Source organism: Marmota monax, unplaced genomic scaffold, assembly GCF_021218885.2.
Source record: "Marmota monax isolate L192 unplaced genomic scaffold, Marmota_monax_Labrador192_F-V1.1 WCK01_AAM20220418_F8-fsc00087, whole genome shotgun sequence".
NCBI lineage: Eukaryota > Metazoa > Chordata > Mammalia > Rodentia > Sciuridae > Marmota > Marmota monax.
The window spans coordinates 6,692,763-6,712,297 of record NW_026693476.1 but is presented as its reverse complement, the minus strand read 5'-3'; the positions used below and the strand labels follow the sequence as shown (position 1 = coordinate 6,712,297).

Sequence of the window (19,535 nt, the reverse complement as noted above, 5' to 3'; positions counted from 1 at the left end):
CAAGTTACAGAGTTTTTAATAAACAAGTTTTCATTATTGTTTTATTTTTTCATCTTCTACTTTTCTCTTTCCCTAAGGACTTCTATAAGGCACAAATTATTCTATTAATTTTAGTTTAATTCCTTTTTCATTATCTTTACCTTCACCTCAACACAATAAAGAACTCCTCAAACCTTACACATTCTAAGACTATAAATGCTAAAATAATATTCACAGAGAAAAAGCAAACTGGTAAAGATCAAAGGGAATGACGACTATGGTAATTAATACTGTTGCCTCATACTCAGACACTATGTTAAGAACTTTACATATATTATCTTATTTAATCAGAAGACACAACACTTTTGTAGTGCTTCCTATGCTGAGTTGGATTCTTTTTTATTATAGTTTAAAACACAAAGATCTCACAAATGCACTTTAATGAGTTTCAACAAATGTAGAAAAGTAATAAACAAATTAAGACACACAATATTCCTATCACCCCAGAAAATTCTCATTTGCAGTTAATTACCCATTCTGATCACTTGAGGCAAACACTGTTTTCATTCTTATCAGCACAGATTACTATTTGCCTTTTCTTGAACTTCATATCAATGGAATTATTCAGTATCTACTTATTTGTGCACTTTATTTTTGAGTTTCATTCATATTTTGCTTATATCACTAGTTCTTTTTCAACTGCTGAATAGCATCCTACTGACTATACTGCAATTTGTTTATTTACCTACTGATGGACATTTGGGTTGTTTCCACTTTGTGGCTGCTGTTAATAAAGCTGCTATGAACATTCATCTCCACGTCTTTTTGTGAACATATGCTTTCATATCTATTAGGAATATACCTTAGAGTAGAATTGCTGGGTCACAGCTTGAAGTATATGTTGACAAGAACTTCGCTTTCCACTGTGCATGGTGGTGCACACCTGTAATACCAGCAATTCGGGATACTGACACAGGAGGATCGCAAGTTTGAGGTCAGCCTCAGCAATTTAGCAAGACCCTATCTCTAAATAAAATATAAAAAAGGGTTAAGAATGGGGCTCAGTGGTTAAGCACCCTTGGGTTCAATCCCCAGTACAAAAAAAAAAAAAGAGGAGAGACAGTTTTCCAATGTGGTTGTATCATTTTGTAGTCCTTAGCAGTAATATATGAAAGTACTCTCACATTCTTACCAACATTTTATTAGTCTTCTTAGATTTAGCCATTCTGGTAGGTTTGAAGTGGTACTTTGCATTTCTCTGGTGACTAATGATGTTAAGCACATCTCTATGTGTTTATTGGACATTTTAATACTGTCTTTTGTGAAGAATCTGTTTAAGGCTTTTGCTCATTTCTTACATTGTCTCTTTATATTTACATATTCTGGTTATGAGTCCTTGGCCAGACAACCATATCACAAATATTTTTTTCCATATCCTAGTTTGTCTTTTCATTGTCTTACACTGTTTAAGATAAGCAGAGTTTTAAATTTTTGATATAGTCTAGGTCATAATTTTTTTCCTTATAGTTAAGTACCTTGACTTAGGAAGTCTTTGCCTATACCAAGGTTGTGTATAATTTTAGCTTCTACATTTAGATCAATGATCCATCCCCAAATAATCTGTGTATGAGATTGTTTGAGAAAAAGGATATAGATATGCATAGTTAGACACCATCTGTTGAAACGTTTCCTGTCCTCCATTGAGTTGCATTGGTGCCTTTGTAAATTGAGAGTATATATGAGGGTATGTTTCTATACTTTCTATTCTGTGATTTGTTTGTATTTATTTACTTAGGTACTGGTAATTAAATCCAGGGGTGCTCTACCACTGAGCTACATCCCCAGTCCTTTTCATTTATTAATTTGAGACAGGGTCTTGCTAAGTTGCTGAGGCTGGGCTTGAATTTGTGACCCTCCTGACTCAATCTCCATAGTTGCTGGGATTATGAATGTGTGCCACTATGCACAATCTGTGATTTTATTTTTTAAAGTAATTTTTTAAATTTAAAGATAAAAGTAAAACTTAGAAAAATGTGGCAGTAGTATGCCTATAAAAAAATCTTCAGTGAAAAATATTACAACAAACTATTGCTAGACCCTACATTAAAGCTGGACAATAGTGGCCAGCCATACTGGCCATAATCTTGGTAGGCCAAGACAGGAGTTTGAAGCCAGCCTGGACAATTGAGTAAGACCCTCTCTCAAAAAAATAAATAAATTTAAAAAAGGGTCAGAACTTCATGGTAGAACACTCGTCTAGCATGTGTGAGGCCCTGAGTTCAATCCCCAATACTGAAAAAAAAAAAAAAAGTTGGACAATACTGTTGTAATTGATGTGTAGAGTATTACAATAAGAATAATTACATCAGTCAGGTGCAGTGGCACATGCCTATAATCCCAGCAGCTTGGGAGGCTGAGGCAGGAGGATCCTGAGCCCAAAGCCAGCCTCAGCAATAGGGAGGCCCCTAAGGAACTCAGTGAGACCCTGTCTCTAAATAAAATCAAAATAGGGCTGGGGATGTGGCTCAGTGGTCGAGTGTCCCTGAGTTTAATCCCTGGTACCAGGAAGGAAAAAAAAAAAAGAACAGAACATTTACATCTACAGCAGATCACTGACATTCATGGACCTAATACTTAAAATTTCAATTATCTATTGAAGTTCTAAACATCCATGATTTAAAGTAACCATGATTTTTCTAAGACACATTTGGATTGCACTCTGAGGCTTGTGCAGAAACATAACTTACCTAAGCCTAGCAAAATCTTCAACATCTATAACTGACAAGGTTCTTGACTGATTTTCTGGTTTACTTTTCATAGGTGAAATTGCATGTGATTGTGGTATTTTAAAATATAATATACAATGATTTGGGGCATATTTATCAAGATCATCAATGGCCTACTGTAATAATAATGTTAAAATATCTGCTATAATCAATAAAACACTTTTCATAATTAAAAAAAAAACTGGGGTGGGGCAGAGCTCAGACAAGCATGTTCAAGAGCCTGGGTTTTTTGATTCCCTAGTAATGAATTAAAAAACTAATTAAAAATATGTAAGAGAATAGAACAGACATTTTTTAAGATGAGCAAATGAACAATAAGCACATTAAAACATGTTCAATATCACTGGTCACTAGGGAAATGCAAATAAAAACCATTAGGTATTACTTCATATCCTATAGGATAACTACAATTTAAAAAGACAGACAATAACAAAATTGAAACCATTAAATCTTGCTGGTGGGAATGTAAGATAAGTGTAGATACTTTATAAAACAGTTTCATAGTCTCTTACAAATTAAGCATAGAATTACTACTCTACAACCCATCAATTCCACCCTAGGTATTTACCCAAGAGAAATGAAAATATATGTTCACACAAAAACTTGTAATGAATGTTCAAAATAACATATTTACACTGGTCAAAAAGTGGGACCAACCCAACTGATGAACAGGTAAAATGTGGCATACCCATATAATAGAATAATATTCATACATAAAAAGTCACAGAAAGGAGTCAGACACAAAAGACCACATATTATTAATCCATTTATATGAAAATCCCAGAATAGGTTAAGTCCATACAGACAGAATTAGTGGTAGCCAGGGCTGAGGATAGGAGGAATGAAAGTGACTACTAATAGGTACAGAAACAGGGTTTCTCTCTGCAGTAATGAAAACATTCTAGAATTAGACAGTAATAATAATTTTACTATCTTGTGAATATATTAATAACCACTGAACTATATACTTTAAAAGAGTAAATTTTATAGTATACAAATTATCTCAATAGAAAAAGAAATAAAACTACTTAATGATTGCATAATAAAGAATATGAGACACTAAAATGAATGAAACAAGATGCTGTGGAATATTGAGAATATATGAAACATTTTCAACCAAAAAATTTAAAAAAGACTATTCTATAGTGGATGAAGGTACAGAATCCTTTTCTTGTTTGGTGACTCAGGAAAAGAAAAAAAAATTGTTGAACCAAAGCCACAGCCAGATAATGAAGAACAAGTCAAAAACCCATGCTTTTTAATTTTTTTATGGTAGTACTATCATAGTTACTATACACTGAAATTCATTCAGTAGAATAAAAATATCTATACAGGCAATCAAAAAGCAAATTTACAGCCTGAAGAGATTTATATAATCCTTCTCTCTACAGTCCTTCTAATAGTTTCCAGCTTTAACAAATTGCATGGCTCTAGTGCTACAGCCTACAGAAATCTGTTATAGCTATGTGGAAAATAGCCAAAAGACATTTCTTACTAAAATCCGTTGTCATTTTATTGCTACTATTCATACACCCATCTGACAAATTTGCATAATCAATTTGTAAGAATAAAAGAAGTCTTAAAAATAAATCTATATACATACAGAGATGCATATATATATATATACACATATATACATATATATTCTTTTTTGAAACAATACTGTTCATTCAGGTTAATAAGTTATCAGAAGTTTGAGGAAGAAATCCCCTAAAGCCCTTTATCTTTTCTTGCCTCCAGCTGGGAGTTAGGAAGAGACCATAACAAGAAAGGGAGAAAGAGGTCTGTACATACTTCATCACTTATAAAACCTGGCAAAAACAGCCACAAATTCCAGAGCTCTCCCAGTTCATGTAACATTAATATCATTTAAGTGGGATATTATTCAAGTTGATGGAGTTTAAAATTTCCTAAATTCAAGTTGGTGGAGTTTAAAAAACCTTAATAATTACTTTTTGATAACACTTGACTTAAAGTGTCTATGTGCAAAACAATCTAAGTTTAAAGCACTATATACTACTTGGCTGGATATTTTGATAGAGTTGAATTGTCAACTGCTTTGCTATTTAGTTGAAGGGGAAATGTATAAATTTTTACCCATAAATGAGAATGATTAAAAAGTGTTAAAGTATGTGTATACACAGAAAATAATTTAATTAAGTTATATTTTACATATGATAAAGTTTACCACTGTAAGTACAAAGGTTAATTGAAGATTTTCAGTAAATTTATACAATTGTGCAACTATCACCATGAAAACTTCTCTCCTGCCAATTTGCAATCAACTCCAAATTCCACCCTCAGCCCAGGAAACCATTGATCTTTTTTCTTTTTTTTTTTAGTTGTTCAATGAATCTTTATTTTATTTATTTATATGTGGTGCTGGAACTCAAACCCAGTGCTTCACACATGCTAGGCAAGTGCTCTACCACTGAGCCACAACCCCAGCCCCCATTAATCTGTTTTTTATGTGTATAATTTTATCTTTATTAAGAAATATAAAAATAGAATCATATGTTACCTTTTGTCACTGGCTCTTTTTTTTTGAGCATAAAGTAATTGAGGCTTTTCCATGTTACTGTATGTGCTAATAACCTGTTTTTTTTATTGCTAAGTAGTATTCCATTGTAGGGACACACCACAATTTATTCATTTACTTATCTCAATTATTTCAAGTTTTGGATTACTGTGACTAATTCTGCTATGAAAATTTGCATACAAAATCTTTGGACTTATGTTTTCATTGCTCTTTAGTACATTCCTAGGAATGGAATTGCTGGGTCATATGGTAAATATACAGTTAACTGCAAAACTGTTTCCCAAAGTAGCAAGACCATTTAATATGTCCAGGGCAATGAATGCAGTTTCTTCACATCCTTGCCAATATTTGATGTTGTCAATATTAGTGAGTATAGCTATTTTAATAGGCATGAGGTAGTACATTGTGGTTTCAATTTGTATTTCCCTAATGATGAACGTTGCTGAGTACCTTTTCATGTACTTATTAGCTATTCATATGTTTTTGGAGAAATACCTGTTCAAATCCTTTACCCATGTTTTTACTGTGTTGTCTGTCCTCCAGTTCCAAACACATTCTAGCTACAAGTCTTTTAATAAATAAATAATTAGCAAATTATGTTCTCCCAGTCTGTGGCTTATCTTTTCATTTTCTTATGGTATCTTCCTCCCCCACTACCCACCACCAGCCACCTGGTACTAGGGATTGAACACAGTGGTGCTCTAGCTACATCCCTAGCCCTTTTAATATTTTTAAATTTTGAGACAGGGTCTTCCTAAGTTGCACAGGCTAGATTTGAACCCGAGATCCACCTGCCTCAGCCTCTCAGGATTTCAGGTGTACACCACCATGCCTGGCAAGTTTCCAATTGTGAAGAAATCCAATTTACCAAGTTTTCTCTAATGGATCATGCTTTTGAAGAAATCTTTCCCTAACCCAAGATCACAAAGATTTTCTTCCATGTTTCCTTCTGAAAGTTTTATAATTTTATTCTTAGTCCATGATCCATTTTTAGTTCACTTTTGAATGAGGGAAGGATCTACATGTTTTGTTTTGGTATACAGATACCCAATTATTCCAGCACCATTTGTTGAAAGTTAATTGCCTTAGGTCAATTGATTTTATTTTATGTGAGTTAACTTTAGGACACAGTATTATTTTACACTGATCTATACTTTAAGCCAATTTTATACTAATTACTATAGATTTAAAATGTACTAGAATTGGGTAGGGTAAGTGCTCCAGTCTTGTTTAGTTTTCTCAAAATTGTGGCTATTCTAGGTTCTCTGCATTTCCACATAAATTTTAGGATGATTTTGTCAATTTCTACAAACAAGCTTACTTGGATTTTGACAGGAACTGTATTGTTATAGATCAATTTGGGGAGAGCTGTACTCTTAACAATTGGAGAGCTGTACTCTTCCAATATATAAATATATATACATATATCATTTTATTTAGGTCTTCTTTAGTTTCTCTCTGAATTGTTTCACAGAGTTTCTGTGTGTGTATAAACTAAAAAAATATATGTCTCTAAAAGCATTCTAGATTGTTTTGTTTTTTGCTTATCACAGTGCTAGGAACTGAACTCAGAGGTGCTCTAGCATTGAGCTACAACCCCAGCCTCCTTTCTCATTTTTGCTTTTTTAAATTTTGAGACAGACAATAAAGATATTTTAAATCTTCTATATTAATTAATGTTATTAATATTAAGTGTATATTTATATCTAAACAGAGTACATATGTGTTTCAAATAAACTAACATAGAAATGACATGCAGAACCTATAGTTCACATAAAAATGATATGTAATGATTTAAGTAAACTTTTTTTTTCCAGAGAAGTTTTAGGTAAATAAAAAATAATTTGATGGATCACGAGCTTGGTAAGTTTTTATTATATAATAAACTCTGATTATATGACCAAAAACTAACTAAATAAATTTTTAGACAGGGTCTCACTAAGTTGTTAAGGTTGGCCTCCAACTTGAGATACTTTTGCCTTAATCTTCCGAGGAACTGGGATTACTGGGATTACAGGCATGTGCCACCATACCCAGCAGCAATCCAGATTGTTTTTTTAAAGCAGGTTTAATCTGAATGTTAATACATATTACCTATTCAACCATTTAATTTTATAATTAGGATAACGCCTGGTATTGCTTCCACTAGTGTTCCCCCAATAGTAGTTTTGAAAATCAATGCACATCATAAATATTATTGCTGAGAGTACATTCTGCATGAGACAGTCTGAGAAGCATAACCATAGGAAGCAGATAGTTCATACTGTTATTACAGAGAAAGTTAAATACAAACTTTTAGACATCTTAATGGTGTATTTAAAGAGTTCTGGACAATAATTGTTGCTTATCTTCTCAAGTAAACAACAGATTATAAACTCACCCTGGATAATAACAGTAATAACAAATCACTTCTATAATGCTTTCTATGTGTCAGGTACTCTTTTAAGAACTTTAAAACTATGAATTCCTTTAGTCTTTATAACAACCCTATTGGTAGTGAATATTATCTTCATTTTACAAGAGGAAAATCAAATCCAGAGAAGTTAAATAAGTCATCCAAAGTCATACAGCTTAAAGATAGTAGAACTAGAATTCAGACCATTAGCAGTATGATTATAGAATTCATTCTCTTAACCTTTCTGTACCATGAGAGAATAGAGGATTTCATTAAAAAGTATTTGCAGATTTCTGCTTCCAGTAATGAGAAATTGGGTGATTCAGATCAACTCTCCCAGAGAAGTAGAAAAGCTAAATAATGGGGCTGGAGTTACGGCTCAGCTGTAGAGCGCTAGCCTCACACATGCAAGGGCCTGGGTTCGATCCTCAGCACCAAATAAATAAATAAATAAATAAATAAAGTTAGAAAATAATGATTTCTAAAAAAAAAAAAAGCTAAATAAAATATTTTTAAAAATCTAAATGAATACATCAGAGAACAAATAAATGGCAAAGAATTAACAGTCCACAGTCCAAAGACCGAAGTCCAGAGAAATCAGTCACATTTGGGTTTCTTTTACTGTGGCAGATCTGCTGATTCTATATGAAATGACTAGGAGGCTATATTCAGTCTTTTGGGCAGTTTTATAAAACTGAGGGAAGCCCTAGTAAAGCCCTGGTAAAACTGGGCCCCTTAAAGGTTGCATCCTAGGGGTAAGAGTGAACAAGAAATAAAATACAACTTTCACTGACTAAAACTGTTCCGAGTCATCTTGGTGGTCCAGAAAATATTAATCCTGTGAATTTAAGGTGATTAAAGTGATCCTAGCCTCTCATGAATCATCTAGGCATTGAAGAGCAAAGAAAATCCTATCTGGAAGAGAGTCTTATCCAAGGTTACGGCCTATTTTTACAACTTTTCAAACAAAGTATTTGACACATAGTCAAAGAAAACTAGGCACAAAACAAGACAACATAAATTTTATGCAAGAGAAAAAATAGATCATAGAAATGGATACGTCATAGTTCCAGATATTTGGATTGTCAGAGAAAAGACTTTAAAATAACTATCTTAAACTATTTTCAAAGAGATAAAAAATTACATAGAAAATAAGTGATACAAGAGATATGAAAAATAAGTGGAAATTCAAGAACTGATAAATGTTTCAAAGGAGTAAAATCATATAGTATATATTTTCTGATCACAATGCAATTATGATAAAAATAATTAATAAAAAGACAGTCTGTATTTTTGGAAATTAAGAAATAAATCTTGGGCTGGGGGTATAGTTCAGTGGTAGAATATGTGTTCAACATGTGCTAGGTCCTGGGTTCAATCCCTAGCACATGAGCACACAAACGCATAAACACACACACAAAAAAAATCACTAGATGGGATAGATACAACTCTAAACCAAAGAAGTCATAATAGAAATTGGAAAATATTTTGAACTAAATTCTATAAAAAATATTGCTATTTATACAATTAAAATTGTGCCTAGAAGTTTCTGGACTTAACTGGATATATTACAAAGAAAGCATACGGAAAATTCAGGAGTTAATTAAGTACCTATACAAAAAAATTCAGGAAAAAAAAATGAAATAAGCCCAAAAAGTTAAATGAAGGCAATAAAGAACAGAAATGAATCAACCAGAAATCAGATGATAGAAGGATTTAAAAAGCCAAAGTAAGCCAGAGTTTGGTTCTTTGCAAAAATTAATAACATAGACCCCTGGGGTATCTGAGCAAGGGAAAAAGAGTAGCCATGTTATACATTAAAAAAATGGATATTATGCTGGGGCACGTCTGTAATTCCAGCTACTCAGGAGGCTAAGATGGAGAGGCCTAAGTTTGAGGTCAGCCTAAGACTCTGTTTCAGAAACAAAATTTGTTTAAAAAGTTGGGGAGCTGGGGATGTAACTCAGTGATAAGAGTGCTTGCTTAACATGTATGAAACCCTGTGTTTAATCCTCAGTATTCAAAAAAAAAAGTGGGGCTAGAGATGTAGCTCAGTGGCAGAGTGTTTGCCTAGTACATGCAAGGTCCTGGGTTCAAGCCCAAGCACTGCAAAAATAAACAAATAAGTAAATAAAAAGTTAAAAATAACAAAAAAAAAAGGATGTTTAAGAAGGATGCAATGTAATAAAAGGATTTTATGACTTTATGCCAGTGATTTTGAGAAGTGTAATGAAATAATTCTTAAAAATATACAACTTACCAACAAATCCCACCATTATGTACAACTATAATGCACCAACTAAAAAAAAAGTGTCTATGTTTATACCTTCAAAAAAAGAAGAAATATACCACTTATAAAAAAGCCAACACAAGAACAAAATATTTCCATAGTTATGAGATGATTATTAAAAATTATATTTGTAATTAAATTATTAAACTAATGAAATGAAATTCATAATTCAAAGCTTTTCACAAAGAAAACTCCAAAATCATGTCTTTATCAACAATTTTACTACTAATTTATGGCAGAAATAATTCTAATTATGTATAAATTGTTCCAGAGAATAAAGAGATAAGCAAACTGTTTAATAACTCATTTATAAAATCAGCAATAAGAGGAAAGTATAGATCAAAAATATGAAGAAAAGGAGTAACTAAACATAATTAAAGTCAGAACAGTGGTTACTTTAAGATAAAAGAGTAGAAGTTATAATTGGGAAAGGGCAGTCAGTGGGGGGGGAAGCTTCTGGGAGCTGACTATGTTATGTTTTCTGACCTCAGTGGTGGTTTCCAAGCATTCGCTTTATAATGAATCATTAAAATGCACATTTCTGTCTATATGCAGGTACAATATAATTTGTAATAAAAATTTAATTTAAATTTATGGAACCAAGGTTACTTAATAAAAGAATGGTATAAACAAACATCTGTTGACTTTCATTAATAAACTTTTCTTTCAGTGCTCGAGATAAAACCTAGGGACTCACACTAGGCAAGCACTCTACCACTGAGCCTCAACCCCAGCCCTAGATTAAGTAATTTTCTTGACTATGTATCTTTACGTACTCTAAGAGGTTTGTAACTTCCTCTTCTTGGATACTCTCTTTTAGAACTTAATCTCTTTACTGTCCACTAGCTTCCAAGTTCCATTAACACATACTATACCAGAATCAATAGCTATAATTACAATTTGTAGAAAGAGCATCAATTCTTGAATATTCTATATTTTTTTCACATGGGGGCACTGTTTGTAAACTCAAATTTTAATCTTGGTTTCTGGGATGATAACACACTAAAAGTAACCAGTGATTTCTAATAATTGCAAGATGTATATTATAAAGGCATACAAAGCAGGTAGTTTCATCTGGAAACCAAATAAACATCAACTCAACAGTTTTCCTGGGAACTTCCACATCTGTTTTCTATCACTGATTATTTTAATCTATTTGTCCCCAGTTTTTGTGTATTCAGTCCTAGTTCAAAATCCAGACATTTGTCTAGAAAAAGCCTTTCTAGTAACAAAATTTTAATTTAGTGACCTGAAATTGAAATGGTCTTTTATTGAGACCAAGCTGTTGATTATTTCTTCTCTAAAACTGTAATAAAAAGACAGCTAACTAGGACTGAAGTGTTGCTCAGTGGCAGAGTGCTTCCCAGCATGTACAGAAGGCCATGTGTTGAATATCCAGTACCACCAAAAAAAGAACAGCTAAGTGAACATAGTTCAAATTTTGTTTTTGTTTTGGCAGCAATTACAAAACCTATAGTGAACTATTGCTCCTACACACCTTTCTAAATGCCTTTTAACATCTCCTTTAAGATGAATAGTAAGCATGAAAACATCAGAGTCTAAAACAATTCTGACTCAAATCATGGCAACCCAAACTTTGGTTTACATACTATTATCAATTAAATAAAATTAAATAAAGATACGATTTTCACTATAAAATTTCTCACTTTTGGAACATGAGGATTAAATTCCACAGCTCTATGAATTGCTTCCACAGCATTAATTTCTGCTGTGCTTAATCCTCTTCTGGAGGCTGTTTCTGGAGAGAATCTGTAAGAAAAAAACACAAAATGAAGAAATGAATAACAAAAGAAAAAAAAAATATGGATTTAGACCATAATATAGTTCTCTAAATCAAAGGATTCTGGAAATGACTAAATTCAAAACCAGATAACTACTAAGAATGATAGTTAAAGCCTTCTGGTTCAAAATATAAAAAACAAGAAAGCATAAGGAATGAAAATTTTCAAACTTAGGTAGAGAAAGCATTCAGAAGTTCGTTGAAGGCACACTAGGGAAAGGTAAGAAATTCCACACAGGGACATCCAGAGAATCTCATGAAATATAAGTATATTCATATCAAATTTTTTATCTGAGAAGAAATAAACTATAATACTTCATTCTAATTAATATCAAGGCATAGTAATATAAAGTGAAAAACAATGGCCACCATTTGATTAGTCTCTGATTTTCTTTTTTTGAGACACTGTACCCAACCAGTTTCTGAATATCTTACCTGCAGAATAAAGAAAATTCACTAAGAGCAGTCAAAAACACAAGGAAAACAGAATAACACAATCCTAATATAAGAACAGACAACATGAAACCTATTTATCTATCATACTGCTTACTTATTAAAGCTATTATTTATCTGTACTTTCTTTCTAGATACTGGTTTAGGCACTCCATAATTACGTAATCCTCATACAACCACCCTACAGTACTATTCTCATTTTACAGATGAGGAAAAGACTCAAAATAATTAACCTAGCAAAAATCCTACAGCTAGTATATTATAAAGTTTAAATTTAAGTCTCAGTTTATTTAGCTCTAAAAATCTCTCTCCACTACCCAAAGTGAGAAGCCTCAAAGTCACAAAGGATCAAAGGTTATTTAGAAGAAAGCAGAGAGGAAGATCATAGTTTTAAAAGTCAGTAGAGGTAAAACGTAATATTGAAATTAGCATTCTTCTCAAATAATTGTAGTTTTCTACTTGCCCAGTATGCACAAGGCCCCAGGTTCAATCCCTAGTACTGAAAATAAATAAATAACAAAAATGAATCAAATAATTAGTTTTCATAACTACTTACTTATCTGAAACAGTCCTTGTTTTCAACAGTGCTGCTGTATAACAGATTGCTGCTGACTTTGGAAGGCTTATATCTGAAATAATAATTTGAATTCAGATAAAAATTACAAAAATGTGTTAACATAATATTTTCATAACAATAACTCATAATACAAATTCAACACATGTCATATAGTAGCAGAAGCCACCTGGACACATAGTTGGAAGACCTGAGTTTTGAATTCTGATTCTTCTATTTATTAGTTATGTATCCTTGAACCAATAGCAACTTCTTTGATCTTAGTTTTCTCAAGACAGAATGGTACTTTCTGACAGATGAAATTATGTCTATTAAAGCCCTCCACACAATGGTGACAAGTACTCAACAAATGTTTATAATAACTTTTTTACAGTAAGACTGTTCATGGAGAAAGCCACTGTATAATTAGTACTATGCAAAAACTCCACCTATTCATAGAGTAAAACTAAGATTAGAAAAAAATTACTAGTTAAATCCAGGTTGATACAACCAAGGATGATTTTTACTTTTTCTTTTTCCTAAATGAAAAATAAATTAATCTGGACCTATAAATAAACAATATAAACCCTTTTTAAAACGAATGTCTGAAATATTGTTATCAAAAGAGTAAAATTTAGAACTTGTTGATGATTTCAGTTCCAGAGTTACACTAGCAAATGGAGAAGTAAATTTGGAAGGAAGTAAGTTTGGCTTCAACTACTTAAGGATTCTAGAATGGAAAAAACTGGGATTCATGAAAACTGAAAACACAGAAGCAAATCAACTTAGACAGACTTTACTTGTTTTATTTTTAACGAATCAGACCCTATTCTGATTTTTTAATACTCAGGCTCTATACTTGGGTTCAGCACAAATGTAAGTGAGCCATGCATCCAGTAAGTTACATATGGAAGGAATTTCTAAAAAATGTCTCCATGAGCCCAACGTTATTCTGAAGCACTGCCTAAGAATTCCAGATGTTTAAAAGAAATAAACTTTTCTTTCAAGTATAACACATTTCAAACTTCCAAGTCATGGGGATTCCTAAGCTAATGGGTAAGAATCTACAACAGGACAAGTGTGAATAAGTGACTTATATGTGTTTTGTTATAATGAAAGATATCACCAGAAATATTACGATTGTCAAGAAGTGAAAACTTGTGGTTAAAAACTGAAGTCTAGGGCTGCAGTTGTAACTCAGCGGTAGAGCGCTTGCCTTGTACGTGTGAGGCACTGCGTTTGAGTCCCAGCACCACATATAAATAAGCAAATAAAATAAAGGTCCCATCAATAATTTAAAAACAAACAAACAAACAATTAAAAAAAAACGAAGTCTTACTCTGAGTGAGAAAGTTTATGTATCTTTAAAATTTTCCCAATTCCGGGCTAGGGTTGTGGCTCAATGGTAGAGCATTTGCCTAGCATGTGGGAGGCACTGGGTTTGATCCTCAGCACCACATATAAATAAATAAAATAAAGGTCCATTGACAACTAAAAGAAAAAAAAAAGTTAAAAAAAAATTCTCCCAATTCTACTTGTGGTAAACTGTCTATAGTACAATAATAAAAATAACCAACATAGATTGAATTATTGTTATGGGAAGACTAATGAACAAAGAAGAATACCTGGGTTTAAATTCAGGATTGTCACTTACTAGTTGGGAGATACCCAATATTTAACCTTCTTAAATGTTAGTTTCCCAATTTAGTAACTCGAAGGAATAAAAACACTTGTCCTACCATCTTACAAGATTAGTATAAGGATCAGATGAGATTAAAATTGTGCTTTTGTAACTAAAAAACATTATAAATGTTATTAACCCTTTTTTAATTTTTATTTTTATTGGTTGTTTTCCCTCTCTACCCCATCTGCTGTTGTTTAATTCTCTCCCTTTTTTTTTTTTTTTGTTCCCTTTCCCCTCACAAACTCTTATATATTATTTTGTGTAACAATGAGGGTCTCCTTCCATTTCCATACAGTTTCCCTTCTCTCTCCCCCCACTCGTCTCTGTTTAATGTTAATCTTTTCCTCATGCTCTTCTTCCCTGTTCTTTTCTTAGTTGCTCTCTTTATATCAAAGAAGACATTTGGCATTTGTTTTTTAAGGATTGGCTAGCTTCACTTAGCATAATCTGCTCTAATGCCATCCATTTCCCTACAAAATCCATGATTTTGTTGTTTCTTAGTGCTGCGTAATACTCCATTGTGTATAAATGCCACATTTTTTTTATCCATTCATCTATTGAAGGGCATCTAGGTTGATTCCAGAGTCTAGATATTGTGAATTGTGCTGCTATGATCATTGATGTGGCAGTATCCCTATAGTATGCTCTTTTAAGGTCCTCAGGGAATAGACCGAGAAGGGCGATAACTGGGTCAAATGGTGGTTCCATTCCCAGCTTTCCCAGGAATCTCCATACTGCTTTCCATATTGGCCGCACCAATTTGTAGTCCCACCAGCAATGTACAAGTGTACCCTTTTCCCCACATCCTCGCCAGCACTTATTGTTGTTTGACTTCATAATGGCTGCCAATCTTACTGGAGTGAGATGGTATCTTAGGGTGGTTTTGATTTGCATTTCTCTGACTGCTAGAGATGGTGAGCATTTTTTCATGTACTTGTTGATTGATTGTATGTCATCCTCTGAGAAGTGTCTGTTCAGGTCCTTGGCCCATTTGTTGATTGGGTTATTTTTTATCTTATTGTTTAATTTCTTGAGTTCTTTGTATACTCTGGATATTAGGGCTCTATCTGAAGTGTGAGGAGTAAAAATTTGTTCCCAGGATGTAGGTTCCCTATTTACCTCTCTTATTGTTTTTCTTGCTGAGAAAAAACTTTTTAGTTTAAGTAAGTCCCATTTGTTTATTCTTGTATTTAACTCTTGGGCTATGGGCGTCCTATTAAGGAATTTGGAGCCCGACCCCACAATATGTAGATCGGAGCCAACTTTTTCTTCTATCAGGCACAGAGTCTCTGATTTGATATCAAGCTCTTTGATCCATTTTGAATTAACTTTTGTGCATGGCGAGAGAATGGGGTTCAGCTTCATTTTGTTGCATATGGATTTCCAGTTTTCCCAGCACCATTTGTTGAAGATGCTATCCTTTCTCCATTGCATGCTTTTAGCGCCTTTATCAAATATAAGAAAGTTGTAATTTTGTGGATTGGTCTCTGTGTCCTCTATTCTGTACCATTGGTCCACCTGCCTGTTTTGGTACCAGTACCATGCTGTTTTTGTTACTATTGCTCTGTAGTACAGTTTGAAATCTGGTATCGCTATACCTCCCGATTCACACTTCCTGCTTAGAATTGCTTTTGCTATTCTGGGTCTTTTATTTTTCCATATGAATTTCATGATAGCCTTATCTATTTCTACAAGAAATGCTGTTGGGATTTTGATTGGCATTGTGTTGAACCTGTAGAGAACTTTGGGTAATATCGCCATTTTGATGATGTTGGTTCTGCCTATCCATGAACAGGGTACATTTTTCCATCTTCTAAGATCTTCTTCTATCTCTCTCTTTAGGGTTCTGTAGTTTTCATTGTATAAATCTTTCACCTCTTTTGTTAGGTTGATTCCCAAGTATTTTATTTTTTTTTTGAGGATATTGTGAATGGGGTGGTTTTTCTCATTTCCATTTCAGAAGTTTTGTTGCTGATATACAGGAATGCCTTTGATTTATGCGTGTTGATTTTATATCCTGGCACATTGCTGAATTCATTTATTAGTTCTAGTAGTTTCTTTGTGGACCCTTTTGGGTCTTCTAGGTATAGGATCATGTCATCTGCAAATAGTGATATTTTAAGTTCTTCTTTTTCTATTTTTATGCCTTTAATTTCTTTTGTCTGTCTAATTGCTCTGGCTAGTATTTCAAGGACTAAATTAAATAGAAGTGGTGAGAGAGGGCATCCCTGTCTTGTTCCAGATTTTAGCGGGAATGCCTTCAGTTTTTCTCCATTTAGAATGATGTTAGCCTGAGGCTTAGCATATATAGCTTTTACAATGTTGAGGTAAGTTCCTGTTATCCCTAGTTTTTCTAGTGTTTTGAACATGAAGGGATGCTGTATTTTGTCGAATGCTTTTTCTGCATCTATCGAGATGATCATATGGTTCTTATTTTTAAGTCTATTGATGTGGTGAATAACATTTATTGATTTCCGTATATTGAACCAACCTTGCATCCCAGGGATGAATCCTACTTGATCATGGTGCACAATTTTTTTGATATGCTTTTGTATTTGATTTGCCAGGATTTTATTGAGAATTTTTGCATCTATGTTCATTAGAGATATTGGTCTGCAGTTTTCTTTCTTTGAAGTGTCTTTGTCTGGTTTCGGGATCAGGGTGATGTTGGCCTCATAGAATGAATTTGGAAGAGCTCCTTCTTTTTCTATTTCTTGAAATAGCTTGAAAAGTATTGGTATTAATTCTTCTTTGAAGGTTTTGTAAAACTCCGCTGTATACCCATCCGGTCCAGAGCTTTTCTTGGTTGGTAGTCTTTTGATGGCTTCTTCTATTTCTTCCTTTGTTATTGGTCTGTTTAAATTGTGTGTGTCTTCCTGACTCAATCTGGGCAAATCATATGACTTAAGAAATTTATCGATATCTTCACTGTCTTCTATTTTATTAGAATATAGGGTTTCAAAATACTTTCTAATTATCTTCTGTATTTCCGTAGTGTCTGTTGTGATATTGCCTTTTTCATCCCGTATGTTAGTAATTTGAGCTGTCTCTCTTCTCTTCGTTAGCATGGCTAAGGGTCTGTCGATCTTATTTATTTTTTCAAAGAACCAACTTTTAGTTTTATCAATTTTTTCAATGGTTTTTTTTGTTTCAATTTCATTGATTTCCGCTCTGATTTTGATTATTTCTTGTCTTCTGCTATATTTGCTGTTGTTTTGCTCTTCCTTTTCTAGGGTTTTGAGATGTAGTGTGAGTTCATTTATTTGTTGGTTTTTTCTTTTTTTTGAGGAATGAACTCCAGGAAATGAATTTCCCTCTTAAAACTGCTTTCATTGTGTCCCATAGATTCCGGTATGTTGTGTCTGAATTGTCGTTTATCTCTAAGAATTTTTTGATTTCCTCCTTTATGTCTTCTGTAACCCATTGATCATTCAGTAACATACTGTTTATTTTCCATGTGATGCAGGATTTTTCCTTCCTTCTTTTATCATTGATTTCCAGTTTCATTCCATTATGATCAGATATGGTGCATGGTATTATCTCCACACCTTTATATTTACTAAGAGTTGCCCTATGGCATAATATATGATCTATCTTTGAGTAAGATCCATGTGCTGCTGAGAAGAACGTGTATCCACTTGATGATGGTTGATATATTCTATATATGTCGGTTAAGTCTAGGTTATTGATTGTGTCATTGAGTTCTATAGTTTCTTTATTCAGCTTTTGTCTGGAGGATCTGTCTAATGGCGAGAGCGGTGTGTTGAAGTCACCCATTATTATTGTGTTGTGGTCTATTTGACTCTTGAACTTGAGGAGAGTTTGTTTTATGAACGTTGCTGCACCATTGTTTGGTGCATACAAACTGATAATTGTTATGTCTTATTGGTGGATGGTTCCTTTTAACAGGATATAGTGTCCTTCTTTAGCTTTTGATTAACTTAGGTTTGAAGTTGATTTTATTTGATATGAGTATGGCCACTCCTGCTTGCTTCCGAGGGCCATGTGAGTGGTATGATTTTTCCCAACCTTTCACCTTCAGCCTGTGTATGTCTTTTCCTATCATATGAGTCTCCTGAAAGCAGCATATTGTTGGATTTGTTTTTTTGATCCAGGTTACTAGCTTGTGTCTCTTGATTGGTGAGTTTAGTCCATTAACATTTAAGGTTACAACTGAAATATGATTTGTACTTCCAGTCATGTTTATTTATTTATTTATTTTAGTTTGGCTAGTTTTTTACTTTTTGGTTATTTTCCTCCCCCTTTACTGAGATACCTCCCGCTGTTAGTTTTGGGCACTATTTTTCCATTCCTCTTCTTGTAGAATTTTGCCCAAAATGCTTTGTAGTGCTGGTTTTCTGGCTGCGAATTCTTTTAGCTTTTGTTTATCCTGAAAGATTTTAATTTCATTGTCAAATCTGAAGCTTAATTTTGCTGGATACAGTATTCTTGGTTGGAATCCATTATTTTTCAGCGTTTGAAATACATTGTTCCAGGATCTTCTCGCTTTCAAAGTCTGTGATGAAAAATCAGCGGTTAACCTAATTGGTTTACCCCTGAATGTAATCTGCCTCCTTTCTCTCGTAGCTTTTAATATTCTCTCCTTGTTCTGTATGTTGGCTATCTTCATAATTATATGTCTTGGAGTTGGTCTATTACGGTTTTGGATGTTTGGGGTCCTGTAGGCTTCCAGGATTTGGCAATCCATTCCATCTTTCATCTCTGGGAACTTTTCTAGGATTATTTCATTTAATAAGTTGTCCATTCCTTTGGTTTGAACCTCTGTGCCTTCTTCTATCCCAATGACTCTCAAATTTGGTTTTTTTATGAGGTCCCATATCTCTTGGATAGATTGCTCGTGGGATTTAAGCATCTTTTCTGTGTTGACTATATTCTTTTCAAGTTGATAAACTTTGTCTTCATTATCTGATGATCTGACTTCTACTTGATCTAGTCTATTTGTAATATTCTCGTTAGTGTTTTTAATCTGGTTTATGGTTTCTTGCATTTCTAAAATTACTGTTTGGTTTTTTTTTAAGATCTCTATCTCCTGGT

General features: G+C 33.3%; 1 protein-coding gene across 13 annotated transcripts in view; it reads right to left on the bottom strand.

The window, feature by feature from the left end:
• Positions 1 to 19,535, bottom strand: part of St7l (suppression of tumorigenicity 7 like) — a 166,249-nt gene that overhangs the window by 104,563 nt on the left and 42,151 nt on the right. For all 13 annotated transcript variants that reach the window (XR_009228091.1, XM_046458261.2, XM_046458249.2 and 10 more), the window contains exons 10-11: positions 12,800 to 12,872; positions 11,657 to 11,759 (exon numbers count right to left, since the gene is read on the bottom strand). Coding sequence is in view for 12 of the 13 variants with exons in the window: in XM_046458261.2 (XP_046314217.1) it covers positions 11,657 to 11,759; positions 12,800 to 12,872 (176 nt within the window). In the remaining variant the exon portion in view is untranslated. The remainder of the gene's footprint in view (positions 1 to 11,656; positions 11,760 to 12,799; positions 12,873 to 19,535) is intronic.